Source organism: Lipotes vexillifer, unplaced genomic scaffold (assembly GCF_000442215.2).
Source record: "Lipotes vexillifer unplaced genomic scaffold, Lipotes_vexillifer_v1.1 scaffold103, whole genome shotgun sequence".
Taxonomy (NCBI): domain Eukaryota; kingdom Metazoa; phylum Chordata; class Mammalia; order Artiodactyla; family Lipotidae; genus Lipotes; species Lipotes vexillifer.
The window spans coordinates 368,492-386,080 of record NW_006797029.1 but is presented as its reverse complement, the minus strand read 5'-3'; the positions used below and the strand labels follow the sequence as shown (position 1 = coordinate 386,080).

Here is a 17,589-nt window from a genome sequence, read left to right as displayed (position 1 = left end):
GAATCTTATTTGTCTGTCCTGTTGGTAATGTGATAGCTGCTTATCAATTCAACAGCATCTCTTGACTGAATTAATTTACTTGCACTCAAAGTGGAGAATTATTTTTACTATTTATCTACCAGTCTTGGAAAAAGAAAATATACTGTACTACTTATAAAGAGAAAATTTAGTCCCTCTCTTATCATCGGTGGGTTTTAACTTGGTTAACAAGATATTAGGCCAGGACGCCGTATTCTTTGTCGTCAATACCACATAGATAGGAATTTTTTTTTTTTTAAGATTCTTGGTGACTGACAGGAACTTCCTCAAACTGCTAATAGAAGTTACTTCAGAATAACAGGATTATGCATGATTTCATTTTCTTTATGCTTTTCTGAGTTTTCACAGTGAGCGTACATAAGAAAAGAAAAAATATCTTATATAACAACAGAAAAAAGTAATTTAAAAATAAAACATATTGTAGGTAGCTATAGCCTTGAGTTGCTGTTCTCAGTCTTTCTCATTCACTTGTGTGGCCTATTCTGGGCTTCAGTTTCCCTTGTCCATAAAACAGAAGAATTGAACTAGGGGCCTGCTCAGTTTTAACATTCTAAGGTTTGTAATTATCTACTGCTTTTTTTCTGTCTTTTCAGCCTCTCCCACTCCCCTGTGTCTTTTTCCAGTATTTGTAGTCAACATGATCTAGTTTCTGCCATCTTAAAATAAGGAAATCCTTTCTGGACCCCCTCCTCCATACTCCCAGCTCTTTCTTACTTCCACCTCCCACTTAAACTTTTCCAAAAAGTTATCTAAAATTACTCTATCTCTTCCCTCTTCAATTCACTGCAGTCTGCTTTCCATCCCCACCACCGCACCAAAATACTCTGTGCTGAGATCACCAGTGAGCTCACATTGCCAAGTCCAGTGGGCACATTTAAGTCCTCATTCTCTGTTACCTCTCAGCAGCAATTTGAAGTCTTCTGCTCCCACCCAGCCCCTCCTCCCTACAATGAAATCTCTTCGGGCTTCTATATCATCACACTTACAGCTGTTATTTTTGAGTTTTCTTTGGGGGTTATCCTCTTCTCCCTGGTTCACCCACCAAGGCTACCTCCCCAGCTCACTCTAATTTCTTTTTGGCCTAGAGATTCCTATACTAGTAGTTCCCAAACAGACAAGAACAGCAGAATTCCCTTCTGTGTTCCAAACTTCTAAATTCAGCTACTTGCTGTATAGTATGCAGGCTAACAAAATACGGACTCACAATCTTCCCTCCAAAAGTTACACATCCTCCAATATTGTCTGTCTCAATAAATGGCCCCACAAATCATTTGAATATATAAACCCAAAACCTCAAGATCCAAAATCCAATGTTTCATGCATACCTTTATCTGCCTTCCCTGAAGCTACATCCTAATCCAGATCCTTATCATATCTCATTTTGTCCACAACAGCCCTTTAAACAGTCTCCTGGCCTCCTGTACTGTTCTCCCCCCAGTACATTCTCCATAGAGCAACCAGAACTGCCTTTTATTTTTTTAAGTCAGATTTATTGAGGTTTGATTTATATACAGTAAAACACCTTTTTTTAAACTGTCCAATTCTATGAGTTTTGACAAATGCATGCAGGCATATAACCACCACCACACAACATTTGGATTGTTTCCAGTTTTTGCCTGTCAACCTTTGTGTACAGTGTTTAGTGTAAACACAATTTTTCATACCTAGGAATGTGATCGCTGGGTTACATGGAAAATTTATGTTTAACTTCATAAGAAACTGCCAAACTGTTTTCTAAAGTGGCTGAACCATTAGCATTCCCACCAGCACTATGTGGGAATCTCATTTGCTCCACATCCTCCCTAGCCCCAGTTTTTGGTTTTAATTTATTTTAATCATTCTGATAGATGTATGGTGGTACTCATTGTAGTTTTAATTTGTATTTCCGTACGACTAATGATATTCTGGTGTTTATATACCATCCATTTACCTTTGGTGGAATATCTGCTCAAATCTTTTGCCTATTTATTTTTTTCGGATTTGTTTTGTTGAATTTTGAAAGTTCTTTGTATATTCTGGATACAAAGTTCTTTGTCAGATATGTATTTTGCAAAAAATTTCTCATCTGTGGCTTGTCTTTTCATTCTCTTACCATCAGTACCTTTGTCAGAACAAAGATTTTTTTTTAATATATCAGTATAGTTTATTTCTTTTATAAGAGGGAAGAAAAATACAGGAGGAATAAAGTCAGTAGCTGTGAATTGAATTCTTTTTTTTTTTAACATCTTTATTGGAGTATAATTGCTTTACAATGGTGTGTTAGTTTCTGCTTTATAATAAAGTGAATCAGTTATACATATACAAGAACAAAGGTTTTTAATTTTGATGAAGACCAAGTTATCTGTTTTTTCTTTTATGGATCATGCTTTTGATGTTGTATCTAAGAACTCTCCCTATCCCAGGGTTGCAAAGATTTTCTTCTACGTTTTCTTCCAAAAGTTTTGTAGCTTTACATTTTGTACTTAGATCTGTGATTCCTTTTGAGTTCATTTTTGTGTATGGGGTGTGATGTATGGATCAAGGTTCATTTTTTTGCTTATGGATATCCAGTTTTTCTAGCACATTTGTTGTGCTAGAAAGGTGTTTCTAGCACCTTTTCACTTTTATCAAAAATCAGTTAACTATATTTGTGAGGCTCTATTTCTAGTCTCTATTCTGTTCTATGTCTATTCTGATCTATATCTGGCATCAGCAACCTTTTGCTTTAAAGAACCAAATCATAAACATTTTAGGTTTTGCAGGCCAAAAAGCAAAAGCCAAGGTATTATATAGGTACTTGTATAACAAGAAAGAAAATAAATTTCCATGAAATTTTTGGACAAAATTCAAAATATAAAAATTGCGTATAGTTTTTTGTAACACAGCTCTACTTAATAAGAAGAATGGAATTCTTTTTTGGGGATAGGGGTAGTTTGTGCTAAGATCACCAATGATTAATTTTGCTTGATTCGGGTTCAAAGTTAGTGCTTCCTGTCATCAAAATTGATTACAGGGCTTCCCTGGTGGCGCAGTGGTTGAGAGTCCACCTGCTGATGCAGGGGACACGGGTTCGTGCCCCGGTCCGGGAAGATCCCACATGCCGCGGAGCAGCTGGGCCCGTGAGCCATGGCCGCTGAGCCTGCGTGTCCGGAGCCTGTGCTCTGCAACGGGAGAGGCCACAACAGTGAGAGGCCTGCATACCGCAAAAAAAAAAAAAAAACTGATTACAAATGTTCATCTATTGATGCATATCTGTAATGAAATTTCACATATTTTTATCTTTGAAAATGTCTTTTCGGGACTTCCCTGGTGGCTCAGTGGTTAAGAATCCACCTGAATGCAGGGGACACGGGTTCGATCCCTGGTCCAGGAAGATCCCACATGCCACGGAGCAACTAAGCCTGTGAGCCACAACTACTGAGCCCGTGCCCCACAACTACTGAAGCCCACGTGCATAGAACCCATGATCCACAACAAGAGAAGCCACTGCAATGAGAAGCCCGCGCACCGCAACGAAGAGTAGCCCCCGCTCGCCAAAACTAGAGAAAGCCTGCGCACAGCAGTGAAGACCCAACGCAGCCAAAAATAAAAAAAATAATTTATTAAAAAAAAGAAAATGTCTTTTCACACATGTGATTCATGTAGCAGTGGAAACGCTGCAATTTGTAGAGTGCTGAAAAGCACTGCAAAGTGTTGAGAGTGCCACATAGTTTGTCATAACTACTCAGCTCTCCGTTGTAGCACAAAAGCCACCAGAGACAATATGCAAACAAATGAGCCTGGCTATGTTCCAGTAAAGCTTTATTTATGGGCACTGAAATCTGAGTTTCATATAATTTTCACTTGTCACATAATACTAAAAAAAAATTTTTTTTCAACCATTTAAAAAACATCTTTAGCTTAGGGACATATGAAAACAGGCAAAGGCTAGATTTGGCCTGTGGGTTGTAGTTTGCGTATCCCATTTCCCCCATCTATATTTCTATCCTTTTGCCAATACCACATTATCAGGATTACTGTAGCTAAAAAGTCTTGAAATCAGGTAATATGAGTCCTCCAACTTTGTTCTTTTTTGAAATTGTTTCTGGCTATTTTAACTTCTTTGCCTTTCCATATACGTTTTAGAATCAGCTTGTTGATTTCTACAGAAAATCCTACTCGGATTTTGGTTAGAATTACATTGAATCTGCAGAGCAGCTTGGGGAGAATTGACATCTTAACAACATGGAGAGAACTTGATATATTTCTCTATTTAGGTCTTTGATATCATCAGTCTTTTATAGTTTTCCGCATATAGATTTTAGATTTTGCACATGTTTTGTTAGACTTATACCTAAGTATTTCATGTTTTTTGGTCAGAGCTGTCTTTTTCTTGCGTTATGCGGGCCTCTCACTGTTGTGGCCTCTCCCATTTGCGGAGCACAGGCTCCGGACGCGCAGGCTCAGCGGCCATGGCTCACGGGCCCAGCCGCTCCGCGGCATGCGGGATCCTCCCGAAACGGGGCACGAACCCGCGTCTCCCGCATCGGCAGGCGGACTCTCAAGCACTGCGCCACCAGGGAAGCCCAGAGCTATCTTTTTTAAATGCCGATTATATCATCTTATTTCCCCCGTTTAAAACCCTTTGGTGGGTTCCTGCTGTTCTTAGGATAAACTCCATAATCTTTAAAAGCTTATAAAAGGCCCCACATGATCTGGACCCTGCTCTCTTTTTCAGCCTAATTTTATGCCATGCTTCTCCTTGCTCAAAATGTTTCGGTCTCAGACTGGCAGGAAATGGTTTTATCAACTAAGGGGTATAGCTTTTTGAATATCTGAAAGAGTAAATAAATATTTTCAAACAGACACTTGAAAAATACATTTTTACTTTATTGAAAAAAGCCATTCAGTGGCCTCCAGCAAAGAGTGAACTTAGATTTTGGCCAAGTCATTGGGCTCTCTGTGTGGAATTCTTTGATCTTTGTCTGCACTTCATCCACTGAGGCAAAGTGCTCTAAGAGTGTTGTTTACAAGGGGCATAGCTTTGTATATATTAACTAAATAAAATGTTCTTTCCTTCCTTATAAATGTGCTGAAACTTGGGTAAAGGCTGCGTTTCTGACCAAACCAAGGATCCTGTCACTGTCATTGTACAGGAATGAAGTTAAACTTTGCAGCTATTAAAATAGTTCTTACATGTACATGCCTACTGCCAGCTTTATGATAATATCCAAAGTGGAAATGTAAGACTGTAGTGGTGTTCTGTGGGAAGGTCTATAGCTATGTGCCTAAGAGAGAGACGAGAGAGAGAGAGAGAGAGAGAGAGAGAGAGAGAGAGAGAGAGAGAGAGAGAGCCACGAGATTATTTTTTAAAGATAAGCCTCAAATCCAGCACATTTAATCAACCAGTGTTTATCCAGCTCCTTATGCTAGACATACAGAGATGAGTATGATATATCCCAGGCTTAAAGAAGCTCAAAAACTAGTGTGAAAACAGACAATTAAAAATGAAAGTGCTTGTTCATGGAGGTATGTCCAAGTGGCTTCAATGGTACTCAGGAGAAATGAGTGGCCCAGCGGCATTTAGAGTATGATAAGACTAGTTGATTTTTAATACATAAGGCTAGAAGGGAGGCAAGGACTATATCATGCAAACCTAAGGGGATTGTATTCCATCCTGTAACTCAGAGGTTCCATTACCTCAATGCACATAGAATTACCTGTAGTAAAAAATCAGATTCCTGGACTCTTCCCTTAGAGATTGACTTGGGTGTTTCCCCAGGTGATTCTTACCTATCTAGCAACCCCTATCTGACATTTGGGAGCCAATGCGTTAGGTAATATTGAACCACAGAATAGTTAAGCTAGGTAATAAGATGATCATATTAGCATTTTAGAAAGGAAAATCTAATAGTAGTACAGAACAATGGAGTCAACCTGAGAATTCATTAAAATGCAAATTCTGATCCAGTAGGTCTGGGATTGGACCTAAGATACTACATTTCTTTTTTTTTCTTTTTTTCAAATTTTTATTGGAGTATAGTTGATTTACAATGTTGTGTTAGTTTCAGATGTACAGCAAAGTGATTCAGTTATACATATACGTATATTCATTCTTTTTCAGATTCTTTAAGGATCTTGAGGATAAACTGCAAGTCTAAGATAATACATTTCTAACAACCTTCAAGATGAGGCTGATACTGTTTGTCTGAGGACCATAATTTGAGTAGCAAGGGTAGAGAGGTTGGATTGGAAAGGGGTGAGACTACAGGCATGGAGATCAGTTAACAACCTATTGCAGGAATCTAGGCAAAAGATGGTGGGCATCTGAACTACTGGCAGTGTCTGGTAATGGAAAGGAGTTCCAGTGAAATGTAATAGATAAAATTGGCAAGACTAGGGACTTCCCTGGTGGTCCAGTGGGTAAGACTCTGTGCTCCCAATGCATGGGGCCCAGGTTTGATCCCTGGTCGGGGAACTAGATGCCACAACTAAGAAGTCTGCACACCGCAACTAAAAAAAGAGCCCACATGCCGCAACGAAGACCTGGCGCAGCCAAAGTATATATGTGTGTATATTGTGGCCTCTCCCGTTGCAGAGCACAGCCTCCGGACCCGCAGGCTCAGCGGCCATGGCTCACGGGCCCAGCCGCTCCGCGGCATGTGGGATCTTCCCGGACCGGGGCACGAATCCGTGTCCCCTGCATTGGCAGGCGGACTCTCAACCACTGCGCCACCAGAGAAACCCTAAATAAATATTTTTTAAAAATAAAAAAAAATTGGCAAGACTAATTTACAAAAGGATTTAGGATGTGGCGTTAGAAGTGAGGGGAGGGGTGTCAAGAATGGTCTGAAGGTTGAAGCTTAGCTATATAGGTGGATGATAGTGACAGTAACTGAACTAGGATAAAGACAGAGGAAGAAGGTGACATGGAGGGTAGAGGAGGGCCGGTTAGAGTACAAAAGTTCCTTAGAGTTGAGAAAAGAGGTGGACAGAAGATTAGTCCTGAATGCACTGTGTTTGAGGAGTCTATGAGATATCCAAATATAAAGGGTGGGCAGAAGAAGAGGAACCCACAATGGACCAAGAAGCTTCAGGTTGGAGGATAACAGAAAGAACGGTTTCAAAGACATTTCCGGGAGGGGAAGCTCACAGTATCATTGTCACAGAGACATCAAATGAAATGTTATACTTGGTTCAATGAGAGTGCATAAAATTATGGTTAAAAAACTAACATTCCAAAACTGCTGATTAGCCAAAGAGAGTTCATAAAGTGCCCAAATTAGTTTATCTCTCAATCTTTTATTTTAAGGAAAAGTTGGAGCCAGTATTTTCAAATCATTCATCATGATAAGCCTCATAGTACCTTTTCCATTCAGATTTTCTTCTTCTCTCCCCCTTCCCCCAACAGATTGATCACACTTACAAGAGCTGCTATGAAACATAGGGGAGGTGAAAACTAACAGATGAAAGTTTTGCCATGCACTGAAAGGAAAGCGTTGTCTGTGAAGTTCTATTTTTAAAAATGTCTGCTTGTAATACCTTTACTGAACACGTTTGGAAACCTGGTGAATGCAAGAACTGCTTTAAACCTAAAAGCTTACATCAGCTCCCCCCAGACCCTGAGAAGACACCCATCACCCATGGCAATAAAACTAATGCCAATCAGAGTAACAACCACCGAATCAGGAACACGGGAAATTTCCGGCCTCCTGTGGCTAAAAAACCCACTATAGCTGTGAAGCCCACTATGATGGTGGCAGATGGGCAAAGTATGTGTGGTGAGCTTAGTATCCAAGAACACTGTGAGAACAAACCTGTCATCATAGGATGGAACCGAAACAGGATGGCCTTGAATCAGAAACCACTTAATAATAATAATGAAGATGATATTGCAGGATTTAGCCATGTTCCTAAGCCTTATGGGAATAATGATAGTGCAAAGAAGATATCAAATAACAATAGTGGACTAACTGAGGTGTTAAAGGAGATAGCAGGCTTGGATACCACCCCTCAAATAAAAGGAAATGAAACCAACTCCAGAGAAACATTCTTAGGAAGAATAAATGATTGCTATAAACGATCACTGGAAAGAAAGCTTCCACCAAGTTGCATGATGGGCGGAATAAAGGATACTCAGGGCAAGCATGTTATTCTGAGTGGGAGCACAGAAGTGATCAGTAATGAAGGGGGTCGATTCTGTTACCCAGAGTTTTCTAGTGGCGAAGAGAGTGAGGAAGATGTGCTTTTGAGTAACATGGAGGAGGAGCACGAGAGCTGGGATGAGAGTGATGAGGAACTGCTGGCCATGGAGATTCGCATGAGAGGGCAACCTCGCTTTGCCAACTTTAGGGCAAACACTTTGTCTCCTGTTCGATTCTTTGTGGACAAAAAATGGAATACTGTTCCCCTGCGAAATAAATCTCTGCAAAGAATCTGTGCTGTAGACTATGATGACAGTTATGATGAAATCCTGAATGGTTATGAAGAGAATTCTGTGGTCTCCTATGGACCAGGAAGCGTTCAGAGCATAGTGTCATCTGACTCCACATCCCCAGATTCCTCTTTAACAGAAGAATCACGTTCTGAGACAGCCAGTAGTTTATCCCAGAAGATTTGTAATGTGGGAATAGCTCCTGGTAACCCGGGAGATTCTAAGGACATGAAGGAAAGTGAGCCCAATTATGAAAGCCTCTCTGGTAATAATCAGGAGAAGGACTCAGCACAAGCATCCAAAAGCTCAATAAAAGTTCCAGAGACGCACAAAGCAGTCCTTGCTCTCCGATTAGAAGAGAAGGATGGCAAGATTGCCGTACAAACTGAGAAGCAAGAAAGTAAAGCCCCTACAGATACTACTGGGCAGGCAGTAACAATAAACCTCGTTCCTGTAGAAGAGCAAGCAAAGCCCTACCGAGTTGTGAATCTGGAACAGCCTTTGTGCAAGCCATATACTGTCGTGGATGTGTCAGCTGCCATGGCCAGTGAGCATCTCGAGGGCCCTATTAACAGTCCCAAGACGAAAAGCTCATCTTCTACTCCAAACTCTCCAGTGACATCACCCACACTGACATCAGGACAAATAAGTGCCCATTTCCAAAAATCCAGTGCGATCCGCTACCAGGAAGTATGGACTTCCAGTACCAGTCCACGACAAAAGATACCTAAGGTGGAATTAATTAGCGGTGGGACCGGACCAAACGTCCCTCCAAGGAAAAACTGTCACAAATCAGCCCCTACTTCACCCACAGCTACAAACAGTTCCTCCAAAACCATCCCTGTTAAGTCACCTAATCTGTCTGAAATAAAATTTAATAGTTATAACAATGCCGGTATGCCACCTTTTCCAATTATCATTCATGATGAGCCAACTTATGCTCGGAGTTCCAAAAATGCTATCAAAGTTCCCATTGTAATCAATCCAAATGCATATGACAATCTAGCCATTTACAAAAGTTTTCTCGGAACAAGTGGAGAACTTTCAGTGAAGGAAAAAACCACAAGTGTGATAAGCCATACTTATGAAGAAATAGAAACTGAAAGCAAAGTGTCTGATAACACCACTAGCAAAGCCACTGAATGTCCCCAAGCTAAAGGGTTTTTAAACAGCACAGAGCGTAAAAGGGGTTCAGTGGCTCAGAAGGTTCAGGAGTTTAACAGCTGTCTTAACAGAGGTCAGTCCTCACCACAGAGGAGCTACAGTTCCAGCCACAGCTCCCCAACAAAGCTCCAGAGAACCACTCAAGAACCTGTGGCCAAAACAGAAAGCACTCAGGAGTCTCCGATAGTGAGCAGCAGCAGCGCCAGGGAGAAGGCAAGCACTGTGCTTTCTCAGATCGTGGCATCTATCCAGCCCCCACAGTCTCCTCCAGAAATGCCCCAGTCTGGCCCTAAAGCTTGCAGTGTGGAAGAGCTTTATGCCATTCCTCCCGATGCCAGTGCTGCTAAGAGTACGCCTAAGAGTACACCAGTCCGGCCCAAGTCTCTCTTCACATCCCAGGCCAGTGGTGAGGCTGAAGCACCTCAGACCACAGAAAGTCCTACCACCAAAGTACAGAAAGATCCACTCACAAAGCCAGTCACCACCCCTCCCTCCAAATTAGTGACTAACCCCCAAAGTGAGCCGCCACCCCCCTTTCCCCCACCACGCTCGACTTCCTCCCCTTACCATGCAAGTAACCTTTTGCAGAGGCATTTCACCAACTGGACCAAGCCAACTAGCCCTACCAGGTCAACGGAAGCTGAATCAGTTTTGCACTCTGAAGGCAGCAGGCGGGCCGCTGATGCAAAACCTAAACGCTGGATATCATTTAAAAGTTTCTTCCGCCGTCGGAAAACAGATGAAGAGGACGACAAAGAAAAAGACCGAGAGAAAGGGAAACTGGTGGGCCTGGATGGCACAGTCATCCACATGCTGCCCCCTCCTCCAGTTCAGCGCCATCACTGGTTCACAGAGGCAAAAGGAGAGTCCAGCGAGAAGCCAGCCATCGTCTTCATGTACAGGTGTGACCCTGCCCAAGGCCAGCTCAGTGTGGATCAGGGCAAAGCCAGGGCAGAGCAGTCAGCAGTCACAGAGAAGGGCAGAGCAGAGGATGGGTTACTACAGGACTCAAAGAAGAAAAGGAGTCATTCTTCTCCATCACAGATTCCTAAGAAAATTCTCAGGTATGTAAAATATCCTGGCAGAATGTGGGAATTTTTTTAAACGCATTTTCAGTTGCTAAGTTTTTTGCATCTTTAAGATTGTTTGAGAGCCATTTTTGTTTGTAAGTAGCACTCAGCGACCATCATCTATCTTTTCAACTGCATTTCAAGATTAGAATATTATTAAAGTGATCTTATTGCACTGAACAAGGTTTATGGCCCTGGATCTTTAGCTAAAGTAGCCTGCTGCATTCTGGTAAATGCAGAGGGGCTTTAAAAGAAAAGCAAATCCATAATACTTTAAGAGCAATAAATAATTTGTTGCTTTGAACTGCTATGATAGTGTGAGGAAGAAACAGGATCAAATGAATAAATGGTGATACTATTCTTTCCTTCACTATAAATGAAATCAAACTCTTAAGCATTTTTTTTTTTTTTTGGCTTTCACCAAGGTGTTATCTCTATCTCCATTATTTTTTTTAAGGGAATATTTGTTTTTTTTATTTCTGTCTCTTTCTGTCCCTATTTCATGTGTTGTGGAAAGGTGGGGGAAAGGGCAAGCAGTTTATAGTTTTTTAACATGTAGGTGAAATAAGAGAAGTTGGTTTCTGAGATTGAGACCCAGTGATATAATTCTCAATCCAACTAGGCAAATTGTACACCCACACCAGTTCTCTAAGCATCAGTTTTCTTTAATACTTGAATAACTGTTTATTGATCACCTAGCCTGTATAAGGCACATCCCAAATATTTATCTCAAATCCTTGTAACAGCCCTACAAACTGAAAATTAGAGAAATTAGAATTGGCCAGATTCACACAGTTAGTAATTGTCAGAGGGAGAATTCAAACCTTGATCTGTCTCACTGTAAAACTGGTATTCTTCCTATAATGTTGCATTGTTAATGAACATAAAATCAAACAAAATTTTTATATTTTCACTTGTAATCATTCACATAAACATTTATGTTTAGGAAGCCTAAGTTTTTTCTTTCTCATTTGTATTTTAATCAAAATTAATGTACTGCCAATAAAAACAAGGAACTGTTATCCAAGTTTGTATTAACAAATGGGATGATTTCCTTATATCCCCTGTCCTTTCTGTTCCTAGCAAAGATATGCCCTGAGTCGTCCATTCATCTGATTCTGAGTCTTCCTCCCTCTTGATTTACAGTGAACCTTCTCTACCAGGCCTGGCTTCCTCCCAGCAAAGACAGAAAACTCTGATTCAGAGCAGATTCTCTCACCAGCTTTTCTTTAGAAAAGTGTAAATAAAAATGAACACTTAATGCCTTCACTTTTTCTAGCAAAATGCCAGGAAGTTTTATATATATTCTTTACTAAAATAAGCTTTTTACATACCCCCAGCTAGTCAAAATGCTAACAAGTTCCTATTTTCCTTAAATCCATGTAATAACAAAGCAAGTAGAATAGTGGAATATATTTCTGGGTAGAATAGGCTTGTCATTGGTAGTTGAAAGTAGTAGTAATAAAACACACGTATCGCAGGTTGCTGTTTTATATAGAAAAGAAGCAATTTAAACAGCACATGGTTGGAGTTACCTATGACGGAATGGCAGATAGTTCTTGCAGATCAATAAATGGCTTTACTCCTCATTAAGTATGGCTGTGGTGTGTTTATCCGCATCCTGGAAGGCAGAGTCAAGGAATAATTTGGCTTCTCTTCCGTGGAATGAGATTTCTCTACTTTGGCTGCGTGCCACTGTATATAGGCTTGAGGATAGCCTGGGTCCTTGGTATGGCAGACCTCTTACTATACAGCTTATATTTTCACAGATTTGCTTGTATATGGACCAATCGTATCTTCCAAAATTTATTAGTTCTTTATAGGTAACATTCATTTATCCAAATGATGCAGCACATTTGCCCCATTGGTTGTCAGGTTTAACCATGCATCACAATAAATGGAGGGCTATTAAAACACAAATTGCTGGGCCCCTCCTCCAGAGCTTTTGATTCAATTGGTCTGAGTTGGGTCCTTTCTAACAAGTTCCCAGGTGATGATGATGTTGCTAATCCTAGGGCCACACTTTGAGAACCACTGGTCTTCCCACCATTCTTAAGATATGTACTGTAGTCTAAGTAAAGCAAATTTGAGGTATTAAGCTTTTCGTAGAGGCACACTGGAATTCTCACATTTCATAAGGTCCCAGACTAAGTAGAAAAAGAGGTATTAGCATCAAATAGGTTTTTTTTTTTTAACTTTTTAAAACTTGAATACTCATGTTGAAAAATATACACCATTTGCTTTTCCAACAGTTACTTCATTTACTTGGATACACCATTTTTGGCTATACACGGGCCTCACTGTTGTGGCCTCTCCCTTTGCGGAGCACAGGCTCCGAACGCGCAGGCTCAGCGGCCATGGCTCACGAGCCCAGCCACTCCGCGGCATGTGGGATCTTCCCAGACCGGGGCACGAACCGGTGTCCCCTGCAACGGCAGGCGGACTCTCAACCACTGCGCCACCAGGGAAGCCCCACCATTAGTATTTACTTGGAGCATCTTTGAGAGGAAAAACATTACTGTCAAATGTCAACATTTATGTTTCCAGCTTGATGGCAGTGTAATCATTAAATTACCATCCCACGGCTGGGAACACATTGCTAGAAGAAATGAAAATGCCAGTTTTTCTATAAGTAAATGAAGATTCCAAATCTAAACAGTATATAATCAAAATGCCAGTTTTTCTATAAGTAAATGAAGATTCCAAATCTAAACCGTATATAAGGAATGAAAAATACTCTACTGAAGGCCAAACTCTAGGCTCTGAAAGATGAGGGACTTTGTAGAGTCTTGCATTATGAGATGAGATTGTTACGAAGTTCATTTATTTGCCTGTTCAGGCAACATAAATTGAATATCTTAACTGTGCTGTATATGTGCCATAGGGATAAATAGGGGGAAAGATTACCATACTGCTGAAATAGTGGGCTTGGGTTTGACTTCAGTTTCAGCTATCTATCTGGTCCTTCAGTGTATAGTGGCTGTAATGATACCTATCACATAGAATTGATTGAGGATATAATAAGAAAATACGTAAAAGACTTAGCACAGGGTCTGGCACATAGTGGGTACTTGAAAATGATACTAGCCCCTCTGCCCTCAATGTGATAAATGCTAAAACAACGTATGTTCAGAGTGGCACAGAAGCGCAAAAATCAGAGGGATTAAATCAGCTTAAAAGACAAGAAATCAGGGCTTCCCTGGTGGCGCAGTGGTTCAGAGTCCACCCGTCGATGCAGGGGACACGGGTTCCTGACCCGGTCCAGGAAGATCCCACATGCCGCGGAGCGGCTGGGCCCGTGAGCCATGGTCACTGAGCCTGCGCGTCCGGAGCCTGTGCTCCGCAACGGGAGAGGCCACAACAGTGAGGGGCCCGTGTACCGCAAAAAAAAAAAAAAAAGACATGAAATCAGCTTCTCAGAGATGAAATACAAACCAGATCGTAAAAGACAAATAAGATTTTGCCAGCAGGCTGAGGAAGACACTGTAGGCAAAAGGAACAATATATGCAGTCATAGATGATGATGACAAACAGAAGCAGGACCGGTGACTGGAAAAGGATAATGAATAGACCAGTGGTTCTTCAAATGTGGTCCATGCAAGGTCAAATAGTGACCATGTAAAAGTCACCATTTTCATAATAATACTAAGACATTATTTGTCTTTTTCACTGTGTTGACATTTGCACTGATGATACAAAAACAATAATGGGTAAAACTACTTATACCTGCACAAATCAAAACCATGGCACCATATGGTACTAGTAGCTTTAAAAAACAAACACCAGTTTCACTTAAGAATGTCCTTGATGAAATAGTAAATTTTATTAAATCTCAACCCTTGAATATATGTCTGTTTAAAAATTCTGTGTGATAAAATGAGAAGTACACAGGGAGTACTTACGCTGCATACCACAGTATGGCTGTCTCAAGGAAAAGCTCTTGTAAAATAGTTTGAGTTTCAAAATTTGAATTACAAAGCTGAACCAGCACCTTTTTCATGGACCACCTTGAAAGAACAAGGGTCAGACCAGCTGTGGTTATACAGACCTGGGTGTTTGGCAGATATCTTCTTAAGGAACATAGTGAGCCTATTACTTCAAGGAGAACAACTGACAGTATTTGTTGTCAATAATAAAATTCATGCTTTCAAGCAAAATAAGAACTTTTGCAAACTTGTATCTGCTACCATGACAGCTTCCTAATACTTAAACATTTTTTCTGATGAGATTGGTGGTGGCATTAGCAAAAAAGATTGTTAAAATTATATAATGAAATGTGTCAACATTTGGAAGATCCACATAACTCAGTGAACTGGTTATTTCCAAATGACCCAATGCAGGATGTTACAGAATTATGCATGAGTAAAAGATCCATTGAAGCTGCAAGTTAGACTGAGGGATTTAATGTAACTGAGTACAAAAAGTTCATTGGTATGGTTTTAGATTCCATACTGCAAGTAACTTTTAAGAAACTACCACTTGCCATCCACGATTATCTAGAAGACTATAAATACTACCTTTCCCACCTACATATGTGGATCTTTTTCATATACTTTAACCAAAGCAACATAGCAGATCAAATGCAGAGGCACATATGAGCATTCAGCTGTCTTCTATTAAGCCAGATATTAAAGAGATTTGAAAAAAATATTATTTTGGTTAATATTTAAAGTTTTTACTATTTTTAAATGAATTAATTATTTTTTAATTTTTCAGTTTTAATTTCTAATATAATAAATGTCAATAGATATAATCCACATAAGCAAGAGCCCTTACAGTTCTCAATAATTTTTAAGAGAAAAAAAAGTTTGAGAACTGCTGAGAAAGACTAAAGAGCCTTGCATGCTACATTGAAATGTTTGGCCTTTATGTTATAGATTTTGTAGCAGAAATAGTTTTTAAGGATGAAAGTAGTGTGATTTTCTTTTTTAAATAAAATCTCTACTGGCAGCAGTATTAAAAATGAACTGGAAGGGGAAAATATTGGTGACAGGGATACCAGTCAAATTTCGGCTCAACAATGTATCCATAGGCATCATTTCCATCCGGCTAGTCTGGATCAAGAGAAATTAATTTAGTGGTTAGTCTGGTCTGTGACCAGGTGGGAATTTCTCCATTATCGTTTTTAAAAGCACTAGTTTACCTACCATCTCTACAACTCTTTGGTGTCCATAGCATGGGGAATAATATTGCATAGGGAGAAAAATGCAAGCACTGGAGTCAGACAGACAAAAATTTGAATTCTAATTGTACCACTGGTAGTTGTGTGACTTTTGACTTAACCTCTCTGAGCTGAAGTTTCCCAATGTGTACCACAGTGATGATAATACCTACCTTATAGAGATATTATGAGGACTAAATAGATATCTGTAAAGCATCTAGCACAGTACCTAGCAATAACAGTTGACCTCTTTACAAATTATGCTTAGGACATCAGAATTTAAGATAATCCTTGCTTAATGTTTTCCCCCTGCATTCTATTCTTAGAACAGCTAAGTGCTCTTTCTTAAATATAAAACCAGTCATATCCCCAAACTGAAGAAGGCCCTATATATGTGACCTCTGTCTACCTGATTAATCTTACTTACCCTCTTGCTCATGTACCTCCGGTTATTCAGGCTTTGCTTTCTTCCTGAGTGCCTTGTTTAAAATGTTGGCCGTGGAATTGTTACCACCTTTTAATGTGGGACCACCTTTTAATGTGGGACCACCTTTTAATCCCAAATCTATTTACTTCTCTCCATCTCTGCTACCACTTTTAATGGAGACTAGCTTCAAATAGTTCCTTTTATTTATTTTCTTTAAAAAGATTTTTTTTAATTTTTGGCCCACACCGCACGGCTTGTGAGATCTTAGCTCCCTGACCAGGGATTGAATCCAGGCCCTCAGCAGTGAGAGCGCAGAGTCCTAACCACTGGACTGCCAGGGAATTCCCCACTTTTTTTGTTTTGTTTTGTTTTGGGTTTTTTTGTTTTTCTGTGTTTTTGTTTTTGTTTTGTTTTTTTTGCGGTACGCGGGCCCCCCACCGTTGCGGCCATTCCCGCCACGGAGCACAGGCTCCGGACGCGCAGGCTCAGCAGCCATGGCTCACGGGCCCAGCCGCTCCGCGGCATGTGGGATCCTCCCGGACCGGGGCAGGAACCCGCATCCCCTGCATCGGCAGGCGGACTCCCAACCACTGCGCCACCAGGGAAGCCCTCCCCTCTTTTTATTTTAAACTTTTTATGATAGAAAATTCTAAACATATAAAAAAGTAGATAGATTCATAAAATGAACCACCACTTACCCCAAAACCACGCTTCAACAACTATCAATTTATGGCCAGTCTTGTTTCATCTATACCTCAACCCATTCCCCTTATTATTATTATTATTATTATTATTATTTTTATTATTATTTTTGCAGTACGCTGGCCTCTCACTGTTGTGGCCTCTCCCGTTGCGGAGCACAGGCTCCGGACGCGCAGGCTCAGCAGCCATGGCTCACGGGCCCAGCCGCTCTGCGGTATGTGGGATCTTCCCGGACCAGGGCACGAACCCGCGTCCCCTAGCATCAGCAGGCGGACTCTCAACCGCTGTGCCACCAGGGAACCCCCCCACCCCCATTATTTTGAAGCAAATACCAGGCATCATTTCATTTGTAAAAATTTCAGTAGGTATCTCTAAAAGATAGGTGTTTTTTTTCTCCCCCTCATAACCATATGCCTAAAGGGTTCTTTAAACTTTAATGGCTAACCCCTGGCTAAACATCATCTGGTATCAAGATTTTAAATATTACATATATTCTTTTGACCCCAAATTTATATCTCCACTCCTGATCTCTTTCCCCCATGATTCACATATAACTTATCCACTTGATACCTCCACTTAAACATCAACTGGACATCTCAGATGAAACGTGTTCAAAACATAACTCTTGATTTTT

At 40.5% G+C, this 17,589-nt stretch overlaps 1 protein-coding gene across 1 annotated transcript in view; it reads left to right on the top strand.

Moving 5' to 3' along the window:
- PEAK1 (pseudopodium enriched atypical kinase 1) overlaps window positions 1-17,589 on the top strand; it is a 255,154-nt gene that overhangs the window by 188,634 nt on the left and 48,931 nt on the right. Inside the window, exon 3 of the mRNA XM_007469163.1 lies at window positions 7,409-10,659. Coding sequence (XP_007469225.1) covers window positions 7,523-10,659 — 3,137 coding nt within the window. The 5' untranslated portion in view covers window positions 7,409-7,522. The remainder of the gene's footprint in view (window positions 1-7,408; window positions 10,660-17,589) is intronic.